Source organism: Chionomys nivalis, chromosome 2, assembly GCF_950005125.1.
Source record: "Chionomys nivalis chromosome 2, mChiNiv1.1, whole genome shotgun sequence".
NCBI classification, from domain to species: Eukaryota; Metazoa; Chordata; class Mammalia; order Rodentia; family Cricetidae; genus Chionomys; species Chionomys nivalis.
In genome coordinates this window covers 108,085,532-108,099,727 of record NC_080087.1, presented here as the reverse complement: position 1 = coordinate 108,099,727, position 14,196 = coordinate 108,085,532, and the positions used below count along the sequence as shown (strand labels likewise).

Here is a 14,196-nt window from a genome sequence, read left to right as displayed (position 1 = left end):
ACTATAGTTGGAACTTACACCTGTCCGATTCTTGCTATGTGTATGTATGTGTATATCTCTGTGTGTATATTTATGTGCCTGTGTTATGTGTGTGTGTGTATGTGTATACGTGTGTCTATCTGTGTGTATGTGTATGTGTGAGTGCTGCATTTGGAGGTCAGAGACAGGGACACCGCTGGAGCAGATCCTTGCCTGCCTCAGGAAACTGGTCCACACCTCAGCCTAAGGTTTTCAGCTTTGGCTCATGAGCCCAGGAACTCCAGGAAACAAGGTTTTGTTTCAGCCCAAGACCAAATTCAAACTGCTAAGCTGACTGTCCTTAGCCCTGTGCTGACCAAGGGGGTCTTTGCTAATTCCGTATGAAACCTGTATACTCCAAGTTGTGAGGATTCCCTGTTTGTCTAACACCTACCAGCCACTGTTCTGCCTCCTTGAGTTTTAACTTCATGCCCGGATCCTGTCCACATTAATCTTACTTTACAGCTTGACCCTCGTTCTTCTGGGGACTAGACGGGCTTTCTGTTGCTTCTAAAACACAAGTCGGTAGAACACTGACAGAGAGGAGCGAGAGAACAAGGCCCAGTGGCTGAACATGCACGGGAGGCCAGTGGAACCGGGTTCCTGTGGAAGAGGGCAGGGAAGGGAGGGCGGGCCAAGTTCTAACCCAGGAGGCTGGAGAAGGCTTGGCCAAAGGGAGGTTACAGCAAAGACTGGTCCCTAGGAGGGACCAGCTGAGCAGTCACCTGGAGAACAGGAATTGGGAAATGGAGCAGCCACAGGAAAGACTCAGAGTGGAGTTCTGGGCTTAGCGGAGGTGCCTTCAGGGCCACCAGGGCCACCAAGGTGGGGTTGGGGAGACTCTACCCTCATTGCAGGGTGTTGAGAAGCTCCCTGGCCTCTGAACTCCCCTTAGCTATGACAACCAAATGTGTCTCAGAATGTTGCCATTGTTCAGGGGGACAAAAGTCACTTGCAAATAATCACTATTGCATTAGAACAGAGAGATATATGTCTAGGCCCTTGGGATTCTGTGACATGAAGCCAAGGCCAGTGACTCTCCAGGAAGGAATGACTTTGGCGTTTGTATCTGGGAACAACTACAGGAGAATATACTAGAAAACCAGACTTCCCACACATATTTTAGCCCAGTCAAACTTAGGGACTGCTCCAGCACCTCAGAGTCCTGAGTGCAACCGTGCACACTTGATTTGAGGGGCAGTAGCTTAGAATTCAAGTGCTAAGCTGTCTTGCTCGGCTGCTGGATGGGCAGCACCCGTATCCAAGGCTATTCATACAGCAAGATTCAGGGGAGGCCAGCACGTGGTGGGGGGCTCACTCTGGGCTTAATAGGAAGACTAGCTGCCTGCCCCTCCCCCCCCACACAAGTGATCGAATGGTTTGGATTGGAAATGCCTCATGGACATTCACATGGTGAGTGAGGCCTTTCCTTTCTATTGTCTTAGTTTGAATTGTGTCATATGGTCCTTCCTAAGCAAATCAGATTCACACACATCTCCCTTGAAACTAGGACAGGGTCACCTTCCCTGAGCGCACCATACAGAGGCAGAGGGAGGGCATCTTCCAGGCAAAGGCTAGGTTTCCCTAGCATATTGGTGACCGGGTGCTGCTGCTGCTGCTGCTGCTGCTGCTGCTTGTGGTGGTGGTGGTGGTGGTGGTGTGTGTGTGTGTGTGATGGAGGAGGGGAGTATCACAGTCTCCTCCTGTGTCTGTGTGTGGCGAGGGAGGGGACCATGAAAGTCTTCTCCGGAGGCATCAACCCCATCAGACTCTTTTACTTTGGATTCCAGTTACCTGTGCAAACACTGCAGGGAGGGCAGAACTAAAACAAGACAGTGGGTCTTAGGGACACATGATCCTTGATAGTTCTGCAGAAAAGCCTTAAATGACTGAAGGTAGAATCCCGCCCCCCACACCCCATTCCTCCAGATGGGCAGCTTGTTGGTTAGCGACCGTAGCTGGTATACACTAGGATTCACCCGTCTCAGCATCTCCAGGCAGCTGGGAAGCAACTCCAGGGGTGTCAGAAAGAGAGAGGGGGAGGGACCTTCCTGAAGGGCTGCAGAGTCATGCGGTGTCGGCTACCCAGTTAGTTACTCAAGACTCTTGGACACTTGGGTTCCACATTGAGGTCATGGCAGGAGGTGGGGCCTGGGAAAGGCAATAGATTAGATTTTTTAAGGAAGAGGCCAGGCAACAGAAAGACTGTGAACCCCTCCACATCACGGCTACATGCAACATGCAAGGGACAGGACACGTGCTAGAAAAGTCCAGGCTCTTCACACGCAGGCGAAGGAGAGCACTGCATAAATGGCCCATGCAGGCTCACCAACTGTCTCGGCCCAGGCCATCAGAACTCCCAGCCTTCCCAGCTCTCTACCTCATTCCCATTCTCGAGAGCATTTTCTTTCTTAATAAGCCACCTCTATTTCTACCATTAGCCACACGTCCCTGGTCCAGTTGTTTGTTCCGGGATACAAAGACTCTGGAAATCTCAGCAGGTGTCCTCTATATTCCAATCCACACCTAGTACAAGGTGAGGTTGTACCTGAAGGAGTCATTGCTTCCAAAGGATCCCTTGGACATTGACAAGGGATGGGTGAGAGAGGAACCTCTAGGGATCGGGGCCAGCATTTGGGGCTGCTGTGCTGATCCTGACCTCCAGGAGTGCTGTCTGCTGACAGGACTCAGAGCAGGAGAGGGGAGATGGAGGAGGAGCAGAGACATCTGAGGGTTCCAGGATGAGCTGGAGTTCTTCACATAAAGCTTAGAGCATTGTGCTTCGGGGGAAACAAAGTATTCTTGACTGAGGCTAAGGCAGGTGTCTTACAACCATGAATTTGGCTCAGTTAATGACTGGATCTTTAGAACAATGAAGGGTGTCTCATGCTGGACTCAGGTCTTGTTTGATAGTTTAGGCCTGACTCACCATCTGAGGTCAAGAATGGGGACAGATAAGTCATCCTGGCATCTCTGCCTAGCAGGGTGTCCCCGAAAGAGTAGGCGTCATAGTGTTTGACTATTATTTTTAGCAGCATTTAAAATAATGTAATGAAGGCATCATTCCGGCACAGTTCAAATGACACAGCAAAGCAAACTGTCATTCCTACAACAATGGATGCAAACCTGTATTTATGAAAGAGGCTGTTACCATCATCATTACCATGATGGTTTCTAAATTATACATGGAAATGGTTTGAGTTGCAGGAGACGCGGGCAGCTGAAATTAATTGCATATGAAGTTAGCATTTAAGGAAATGAAAACAGTCTTGAGGAGCCACCAAAAGAATGAGGATGAAACAATAAAAGACAGAGAGAGGCTCATTTCCTCAATAGTCCCCCTGTGAACACTCCGGCTACAGGCTGGGCCCCGAGACTCACAAGAAGAGCTGTTTCCCTGTGGGAAGTCCCCTGCCTCGTCCTTTCAGTGAGCTGCCAGTTTCCTTTATTTTAAGATTTATTTTTATATTTAAAATTTGTGTGTGTGTGTGTGTGTGTGTGTGTGTGTGTAGGCACAAAAGAGCAAGAAGAGAGCATTGGATCTTCCGGAATTGGAGCTGCTCAGCGTGGCTGCTGGGAAGTGTCCTTGGATCCTCTTAAAGAGCACAAAACACTGAGTCATCTCTCCAACCCCTGACTTGTCAATTTCCTGATCCATGAAAATGAGACAAAACCTGGAGATTATCATAAAAGGTTCCTCAGAGGAGGGTCAGCACAGAGGCATCAGGAGAGAGGTCCCCTTTCCACATCTGCATTTGCCTTGCAGAAGAGGTAGGCGGTGCCTACCTGAAGAGATCAGAGGTTCGAAGGGGTCACCACACAACCCCAGGTGCTGACCCATTGCCAGGCCCGCTGACCGTTGACAGCACTATGGCCCTGGATGAAATGGGCTAGAATCCTTGACCTCAACAGCTTCTGCACACTCCTCACTCAAGGGTAGATCCTGACACAAGGACTGTCCTCTGACATGGCACGTGTCTCTTAGGAAGGAAAAGCAGATGCTAAGTCTGGGGTCCTGCCTGTTGCCAGCATCCTGGGGAGGGCTAACGGTGGTGGTTCTCCCTGTCCTTAGCAAGAGTGCGGTACTGCTACCCAGTACCCCCGCCCCTGTATCTCTGCTTCCCCTTGGGAACCTCAACTTTCTTGTACTGCAGACCATTCCTGGCATAAAAGCAGCTGGTGTGTGGGGCCTGGGAGGCTGCTGGCTAGAAGACACCTGGGGTATGAGCTGGGCCCACTCTTTCTAGTGACTGATGTCAGATCCTGGAGCCCCAACATCTCCTTGTTTCAGTTTCTCGACTTGTGGGAGCAGGTCAAGTTAGCTAGCATCCTGGGACCCCAGGAAGTGTGTGAGGGGGGGGGGGAGGTAATGAAACACCTGAAGTAACAGCTAGTACAGCAAGCATCTATCAGGTGAAAACAACTGTCCTGATGTCCAGACAAACCACACTACACTGAAGGCTCCCATGATGGCATTAACTCGAATGTATAAATGCAAATGATAATTCATCTCCAACTTTGCCATAGCCCAGCTGAAAGAATCCCCGGCTTCATATCTTTGGTACCGCTCCCTCATGGGGTGCAGAAAAAGCTGCTCAGAACCATTTGGAGGAAGCTGTGCTGCGTGCACAGGTCTTTCATGCCTACTTCTAAGCCTGGAGGCGGAGCAGCTTGTTTCAACTGAAACCCCAGCTTGCAAGCTCCTCCTAAACACCAAGAAGCCCCCCACTCTCAAGATCAGAACCGTTGGGAAGCAAATGCATGAAAAAGCCCACCATCTTGTGCCCATTCTGTTTGAACCTGCGAGAGAATGAGAAGAGGAGAGAGATCCCCCCTGCACCCCGCCCCGTGAGTGCAGATTCATGGCCTCCTCTCTCCCTGGCAGGTGGAGGCTGAGTCATGGGCATCACAGTTGTGCCAGGATGCAAGCACAAACAGGTTGCTCTCCAGGCTGCAGAGAAGCGAGGAGATCAAAAGTTAGGGAGTTCTGGGCTTGTTCCCTTCTTACCTGTTCACCATACAAAGCCCGTGTCTTCTGCTCTTGGCACATAACTTTGTCCTTCTCTGCCTCCACAACGGTGACACAAGAGCCAGTCTGTAACGTTGCTACCAGGATTGTCCATCGTTGGTGGTGCCCACTTTTAATCCCAGCACTCAGGGGGCAGAGGCAGGCAGATCTCTGCGAGTTCAAGGCCATCCTAGGCTCTGTAGAGAAATCCTGTCTCAAACAAACAAACACACACACACACACACACACACACACAAACCCTCTAGCCCTGGGGACAAACATAAAGGCATGAAGCAGAAAAACAGAAGACAAGATGTTCACAGTCTAGCAAAACAACAACAACAACAACAACAACAAACAAACAACCCTCCTTAGAAGCAATGACTCCAACATTGACAGAAGAATTCAGGTGGGGAAAGGGAGACACAGCAGGGGCTCAGGACTCAAGTCATTGACTCAACTGTCTGAGGTCTCCCTCCTGGGAAACGCAGGTGGACAGTTGTCAGCTAAGTGTCACAGGTGACTGGCTTCCTCAAGAATCCACCAAAGCAAGACTAACTTAAGGCTGCACTGTAAATGAAGAGTTTCAGCCTTGGCTTATTTTGATTTCCATTATTGTTATTCTTATGGTGCCAAAGCAACCTCTAGTTTTTGACTATATTTTGGTTTTGTCACTTAAAAACAGCATTTGCTGGTTTTTGGGGTAACCCAGCTTCCGATTAATTAGCTTCTGTAGGGATGAGGCTGATAAAATTGGGATTTTTTTTTCTTTTTGAACGAGACAAAGATGCTTATCAATGTGTACATTTCACATACCCCACTAAAGCCACCTCTGTGTGATTTTCTCAACACAGTGACTTGGAAGAATGGTATCGCTATTTTGTTTACTTTCATTTTAACTCACCTACAGAAGTTTTATACAGTGCCCATTTTAACATTTATAACCAAACTTAATTAATGTGAGTAAAGTCACCTGGCTAATGTCGAGGAAGTGTCTACCATGTGCTCAAGTTCAGGTTAGACATCAAGAATGAGAAAATCAACTCACTGCCAGAAGGGACTCATAGCCCAGCAGTATAGGGTGTGCTCAGAGTAAGGACCTGGACAGCCAGGAGACCACCAGCTTGCATTCCGCTGGGAAGGCTGGATATGCTCACCTGCTTGACTTTATCCCACACTACGCCTGGAGCCAGCAACCGCCTGGAGCCAGCAACTACGGTATTGGCTGGTCAAGGATGCCAAGAGGGCTGGAGACAGAACTTCACAGGAAGGTCGGCAATCTGGTGGCGTTAATTGCACTCTGCACTGTTTGCAGTCAACAAGATTAGAAACTGAAAGCCCTGGGGCTGGTGAGATGGCTCGGTGGATAAGCACAACTGGTGTGCAAGCCTAAATACCTGAGTTCAAATCCCCACAATTCCTGTAAAAAGCCAAGGGTGGCCGAATGTGCTTGAAATTCAGGGGAATAAGGTGAAGTGTGATAGAACAGGGTACATGACATTGTCTTCTGGGCACACAGTGTGTATGTACTTCCTCGTACACAGGTGCACATACTTCACACTTGCACATACACACCAAAAACAAAACAACAGCAAAACAGAACCCTAATGCACCGAGCCTCCTCCACAACTCTTTAAGGTTCTGTTATCTTGTTTTACATACAGGGAAACTGAGACTTGATGGAGGGGTAAGATCAAACAAAACCTTGGGGTCCTAGGGAACTTTATTATTTTTTTAGTATTGTGTAGCTCAGGCTGGTGTAGGACTAGAGGATGACCTTGAACTTTGGATCCTCCTACCTCTACTTCCCAAGTGCTGGTATTGTGGGTGTGTACCACACCTAATTTGAGTGGTGCTGGGGATCAAACCCATTTCTTCAACAAGCAGGCTTTCCAAGCACTCAATTGAGTGCATCCCCAACCTTTTCTCATTCCAGACTTAAAGCTCTGAAGGCCTATCCAGCCCTCCTCCCTCACTGTTAATAGTTGTAAGGGAATGCCTACATGCCCTTCTGTGTTCCCCACTGTACCTGCCAAAGCTCACCGATTCCCACCACAATGCGTAGTCTTTCCAAAGTGAGCTCATTCTCAACATCTATAGAGCATGGTGTCTTACTGTATGCAGTATACCACTGGAGAGGCCTCGAGTCTCAGAGCTCTTTGGATAAACTCAACTGAGAGGGGGAGGGGATCAGCTAGAGTGGGGCAGCTTTATTTGCTGCACCGGTCCAGCAGTTCCAAGGCTCCTGGAGTGGTGGACAGTCAGACAAATGTTTTGAAGTGTTTTATAATTCTGGACCATTTAGGTAATTAACAGGCAAGACATGGAGGGAGGGAGATGGCCCAAGGACAGGCATAAGTGGCTGAGCCTCTGCACCCACCATTCAGGGTGGACTCAGATCTCACCCACACCAGCTGCAACTCTAGAAGCCACCAGACCCCATCAGAACCCCGACACGACCTTGTGTTCCACTCCCTGGCTCCACAGAGGCCTGGAAAATGGACCAAGAAATCTGAAAGGAAAAAAAAATCCACAGAAGATGCCCCCACCGGTTTGATTGTATAAATAGTTTATTTCTGCTCACAGCATCTTATACGCATTATAAAAGGGGATGGGAACAAAGAAGAGAATGGCAAAGACAGAGAATTACAGGAAAACCAAAACACGGAAGCCAGGGGACCCTGTCCCAACACCCGTCACAGAGTGTGTGAAGAGAACAGCTCTAAATCAAAACTGGCCTCCCTGGGCCTATCAGAAACCATTCCAAACCTCGCTTGGGGAGGCCAAATTCCACTGCAGGAACCCACAGGACAGAAGCTGGCATGTGATGGGAACTCCCCTATGGCACCACCACACAGTGATTTTCACTGGGCTCCCTCTGGTCACAGATGAAATGGGCTTTTACTAGGTCAAACATCACAGAGATCAACTGAGACTCTTAACTATTTGCTGATACACCACAGGGCTTGACTTTACCGCACAACTATTAACAGCCAACTGCACCCTTAAGTCTTGATAATGGGGGAGGGGGAGAAACACCACAAAACCATCCCATGCCATCGTTCGAGCAGGCCAGAATCCGAACACTGACCTGGAACTCAGGTATTGTGAGCATAGGAAGGTTACAGTATTTGGCATAGGCAATGTCACAAAATAAATATATTATTCTCTCCATATTGTGGAACTACCAAAATGTCAAAGTGCTTAAGAAATTGTGAAGAAAATAAAAGAAGGTGGATTTTTTTTTTAATAATTCTATACAGAATCTTCAGACCATGGGACCAGCCCATGAAGAAGCCAGCAATGCCCCGTTGCTGTGTAAACAGACCTTGTAGGCTGCTCATCACGGTTTAGCGCTACTAAGTGTCTACAAAAAGACCAGCAGCAGAGGGCTACAGAAGACACAAGGAAGGAAGATGGGCTGCTAGATTTCAGTTTTCAAAACAATCTTCTAAGGACTGGGTGTCAAGCAGGAAGCCATGATTTCTGCTTACGTGTGGTTCCTAAATTGACTCTTGGTGTGTCAAGGACAATAGGGATGGGCTCATATCGTGACCACCTTGGTGCTCACTCAGAACCATGGCCTCCTTTGCACAGCAATGTGTCGCCATGGAGGAAAACCAAAATGCTACTCTAAAAGATGGATTCCGAGGAGAAATTAAAAAAAGGGGGGGAGAAAACAATGGTCAGCTGTAAATTTATCTTTCGATACTGTGTTTCAGGATGGATGACAGCTTTTTATAAGCCAAGACTCACTCCTGATTATAAAGGGTTTTTTAAAATTACATTATTAAAAATATGTATTTATTCTTTCACTTTATCTATTTTCCAAAGCCTCTTTCAAGTAAACTGTGAAGTGCCTGAGTACCAGTGACCATGACGTCACACGCCCGCTCCCTTTTCAACTCAAGCACTCATTGTTGTCTGCCTTTAACCAAAGTGCTGGCTGGCTCTGAGGCCAGGCCGGCTCCCACACGGGTGAATTCCAAAGGACTGATCCTTCAGACTTTTCCTCTCTTCCAATCCACGCAAACGAGGTCAGCTTTTCCAAGCTGGGATTTTATTCTTTTGGTGAATGACATCAAATACTCTAATGACACGCTTTGAGTAAAATACTGAAATCAGATAGGCTACAGGCCCAACTAAGAAACCTGAACACGTCTCCACTTGCATTGCCAAGGGGCACAAAAGGACAGTCTTTTTTTTTTAACTAAGGAGATTATTTATTTGTGGAAGTGTTTTTTTTGTTTTGTTTTGTTGTTTTAAAAAAAAACATGTCTGAAACCTATCACCACGTGGCTAGAATGATCAGACATGCCTTCTAAGAAAACCATTTTGCAATTCAGCACACATCTGTAGCTGGTGTGCTCCTCCAAACCAATCAGTAGGCTGAGAGAATTTCAAATTAAACACAGAGGGTCCAGTATTTATGCCGATTATGTAGTATGGAGGGAACACACACACACACACACACACACACACACACACACACACACAGCATTAATGTCAAGAACCTCACCCTTTAAATACCTGTACTGGCACCACCACCTCCAATAGTTTTCTGCTTTTGTTTTATTGGTCTCTTTATGTGATAATGACCAACACATGGACAGGGCCTAGGCCATCTGGAAGAGGTCTCATCCCAGGCTGAACAGCAGTTCTCAACAAAATCACACCCACCCAGCCTTGGAGAGTGGAGTCTTCCAGGCCATTCCCACCAAGGCCAGAAGGACAGCAGCACCCTGGGCCCTCAGGCTGCCGCATGGTCCCAGGCAGTCCTCTGGACGGACCCAAACCACCACCTCCTTTGGGCCCAGAGCAGGACAAATCAAACTGCAAACAGGGGCCTGCCCTGCGACATAAAACTACTCAGTTTGCACAGCTCCAGAATGCAAGGAGCGGTCACCCCCTCCCCCCATCAGTATACCCCAGTGCCTACCCGCTCCCACAGGAGTATCCCCAGGGTTTTGTGAACTGCATACCTCAGGTAACTCACACGTGACTCCCCCCGCAGTGGGGGCTGGGCAGCCTGAACTTCTGGCCCTGACGGAGCGAGAAGAAATCGCTTTTGTCTCTCTGACATTCAAGCCTCCCACCTGAGGCCAGAGGGCTCACCACCGGACCCTCGCGTCCTCACGTCCACTCCCCGTCGGTTCCCCCACCCCACCCCATTGATAGCTCAAGCATTTAGACAAAAGGTCCCCTGAGCTGGGGTGGGGGGTGGGGCAGGTGGCGAGCTGGGTGGTAATGCAGTCTCCACACCCGGGTTAAGTCTCCAAGTCCTGTGTTAGGGTACAGGGATCGTGTTTTAAAAATTCGAAGCATCGCTTTGGTTCGTTGTCTTTGTTCGCGGGCGCGGGTTCTTGCTCACCCAGTCGTCCATTCATTCACTCAGTGGCTCGCTGGCTCAGCCTCGTTCCCAATCGCTTCCCGGACGCATTACCGCTTCTTCTTCTGCTTGAGAGACTTCCTGCGTTTCAGGATCATCTCATAGAGCTTGTCCATGCCCTCGGTGAGGCCCTCGCCGATGATGGCGCAAGCCGGCTGGACATGGTAGGTGGTGGCCGGGATGAGCTCGTGCAGCGCCAGCTGCTTCTCAATCTCGGCCACCGGCAGCGACTTGGGCAGGTCCTGCTTGTTAGCGATGACCAGCAGCGGCGTGCCCTGGTTCTCCGCAAACTTGGTCACCTTGTGCAGCTCCGTCTTGGCCTCCTCTAGCCGGTCCACGTCCACCGAATCCACCACGTAGATGATGCCGTCCGTGCAGCGGCTGTAGGACTTCCACAGCGGCCGTAGCTTCTCCTGGCCGCCCACGTCCCAGAAGTGGCAGCTGATGCCCTTGGCGGTGCCGTTGCTCAGTTTGATCTTCTCGGTATTGAAGCCAATGGTGGGCACCGTGTTCACGAACTCGTTGAACTTGAGCCGGTAGAGCACCGTGGTCTTGCCGGCAGAGTCCAAGCCCAGCATAACGATGTGTAGGGACTGGAAGGCCGAGATGTTAGAGGAGATGTTGCCCATGGCTCCTCGCTGCGGCGCCGGCCACTGCGGCTGCGGCGGGAGGGCGCCGCCCCCCGAGCAGTCACAGGCCCGCTGCCACCGGGCGCACCTGGGCCCCGCCCGCCTCTGGACCCGCTGGGGCCTCGGCGTCTCCGGAACGTACGGCCAGTTGGGCGCACTTAGATTCCGAGGCGCCCGCTCCCTGGTCCACCCGGTGCGCGCCCCGCGGGCATCTTTCTCCAGAGGCTTTGTCTCCCGCGCAGTCGCCACGGATAGGCGCGCCGGTGGAGGATGCCTGCTCCCTGCGCGCTCGCCGGGCTCGATCTGCCGCTTGCCCGCGCCGCGGCTCTGCAGCAGCCTCTGGCCTTGGTGGCGTCTCGGAACCGCTCTGGCTCCGGCTTCCCCGGCGCGCCGCGGAGGCGCAGGCGGGGCGCGGGTTTCCCCGGGTGTCTCTGTCGGCGTTGCTGCCTTGCTGTCCCTGCAGTACGCTCGCTGCTCCCGCCGCCGCCACCAGCCTGCTGCGGCCGAGGGCGCAGGCCCCGCCCCTCTGGTCCCGCCCAGCGGCCACGCCCCTTCCCTGACACGCCCCGCGGTCTCCCGGGGTCAGGCGGGGTCTTCTCGGCCGGTAAAGCCCTTTCGCGCGCTCCGGTCGTTCGAATTTCGTCCGGACGACCCTTCCCGCTGGCCGCGCCTTGACTATGGGCCCGGGCGCGGGCTCTTCCTCCTCAGACCGGTGACGCGTCTTTTAAAAATAGCTCCGGTCTCCGGAACCCCCGCCCCGGGCTGAGCCCGCAGCTCGCGGGGCAAGGACAGCTTCTGCAGAGGGCTAGTGCGGTGACACTGAGGCTTGGCGCGGGAGGGCGGAGGAGGAGGGGCTGACCTCCTCGAGCCTGCAGCCTGCTACCCGGATGCTATTCCCATCACTTGGTCTCACGCACCTAAGTGCCCTTTCTGTGTCCTGGGCCCTAGACCTTCTTGATGTTCAAGTTCCTTTTCCTGCCCTAACTTCAGGGGGCGCCCGGGAGGATCAGCTGGGAATATCACCCACCTGCTTAGATACTTCCAGACAATTCTTTCTTAGGTACCCTGGTTGTCACCTGATTTTATGCCCCCTCCCCCGACTCTGCTGACATTCCAGATGATGTTAGAGTCTTGAGAAGGTACCTTTTGTCATTCCACCTTGAGAGCTATCTACCTTCAGACCACGGGGGAGGGGTGGAGTGGGGGTGGGGAGATCCAGATACCTGACTAGACTCCAGGAAAGCCCAGGATCTAGACAACCCTTGATTATAAAATGCGTGTGTATAGCTTGGAGCGGATGGTGAGATGTGTCACAAACACATAATCTCTGGGTTCCATTTCCTGACTCCATTCGTGGTTTTATTTTACCTTGTAAACATGTAACAGATACATATTATTTCTGGATGCAGAGGGAACTGGAGAGTGATTATGAGTGACACAGATTTGATGATTCTGGGAACTGGAGATGGCCAGACAAGGGACAACAGGTAGTCACATTTCTGTAGGTCTGGCTTCTACGACAGAAAAGTTAGCAAATACAGTTCAGGGAAAGAAAATAAAAATAGTCATCATTTTTTAAATTGAAAAATTACACACACATAACACACACACACGAGCACCTTCCTTTCAGGTGCTAGGTTATAATACATGATTTCATTTGTACTTAAAGCCTGTAGTACTTAAGCCAACCACACCTGCTCAAGGAAGGACAACCTTCTCCCATCTTTGAGTTTTCATATCTGCAAAAGCCAGTTCAGGCTTCCACCATCTAGGTACAAGATCAGGGACTGGTGATGGATGTGAGTGCTGGCGAGGTCCATGCAGATTACCTGCCCACCTTCTGCTGGGTCTTGCTAAGGGAGACCTTAGTTGCAGATAACCTGCCTAAGACCAACGTTGCATTGGTTCTGGGATGCCCTCCCCTGACAGGGGCACAGAAAATTTGACTCAAATTCATCTCAAATTGAACTGGCAAAAGGGCAAATATATTAATATATTATCTGAGACAAGGAAAAAGTTTAGAGCGAAGGTTCTCTCTTTTGGCAGGGCTGGATCCAGGAGCTCACAAGTAGACACTAGACCAAATCTTCTCTGCCTGTCCTCAGTTTCCCTCTGTGCTGGTCCTTTTAATTCCTATGGTCTTACACCTTCATTTAGAACCTAGAAGGAAAAAGGATTTATCTAATAGCTTCAACAAAAGCTCAGAAGACACATCTCTTTGGCCTGCCTGGTCTGCCTCAAATCCACGGCTTCTGTCCAAGAACAGAACACATTGATTGACGTGGCTCCAGCCTAAAAAGTGGTGGTTCCCATAAAAGAATCTGGGACCCAAGAAGAAATCAATTGGGGGACAGTGAGAACGGCTCAGTGGGGGTCTGCAGCTAAGCATGCTAGCCTGAGTTCGATCCCCGGGTCCTACATGGTGGAACGCGTGAAAAGACTCCTTAACGTTGTCCTCGGACCTCCACACACACACACGTAAGTTTTAAATATAAGTTTTAGAAATTTAAAAGGAAATCAATCCAGTTTTATTCATGTCTGTTACTGGGAGGGTAGGATTTGTATCTTGGGAGGAATTTTCTCGCCTCTCTTGTAGGCACGCCCTAGAGAGACCCTTTCTCTTCTTGCTTTTTCACCTGTCACAGACAGGTGACTGGTCTCTCTGGGACTCTAATGTGTTACCTAGGATTCGGGCATTTGGGAAGGAAAGGGCCCTTCTTCTCAGTCTGACTCTCAAAAATGACCTCAGCATAAGATACTTTGGTGCTACTTGCTTCTGTCCTGGAATGGGACTTGCTTGCGCTGTAGAAGAGCTGGAAGGGTAGGCTATAGTACTTGCCCGTTCTTTGAGAAATGAATCTTTCATAACTGCCAGCGGCTGTCGCCTGGTCGTGCCTGCAGTCCTCGCATATTGCATTTCACGGTGGCACTCAGCAGCTAAGGGCTGTCTGTTGTCCAGTACAAAAAGGGTAGATTAATAGACACTAATAGAGCCTTCCAGAAGAAAGCCATTACACAGCCACTCACCATCCTTGAATAGCTAGGGCTCTACATTCTAATTTTGCTCACCAGGTAATAAGTTGATTTTACAGCTGATAATTTAACTCCTAACACATAAAATGTCATTTGGTTGAGGCAAATAGGAATTTCCT

At 50.1% G+C, this 14,196-nt stretch overlaps 1 protein-coding gene across 1 annotated transcript; it reads right to left on the bottom strand.

Annotated features, from left to right (window-relative positions):
* Positions 1-9,479: 9,479 nt before the first annotated feature.
* Arl4c (ADP ribosylation factor like GTPase 4C) lies at positions 9,480-11,541 on the bottom strand. Its single transcript, XM_057762942.1, has one exon. It carries the CDS (start codon positions 11,042-11,044, stop codon positions 10,466-10,468), a length of 579 nt encoding a protein of 192 aa, XP_057618925.1. The 5' UTR covers positions 11,045-11,541; the 3' UTR covers positions 9,480-10,465.
* Between the last annotated feature and the right edge of the window lie 2,655 nt (positions 11,542-14,196).

Bases quoted from the DNA above. Each gene is read 5' to 3' on its own strand.
- Arl4c (XM_057762942.1), bottom strand. From the start codon at position 11,044: ATGGGCAACATCTCCTCTAACATCTCGGCCTTCCAGTCCCTACACATC.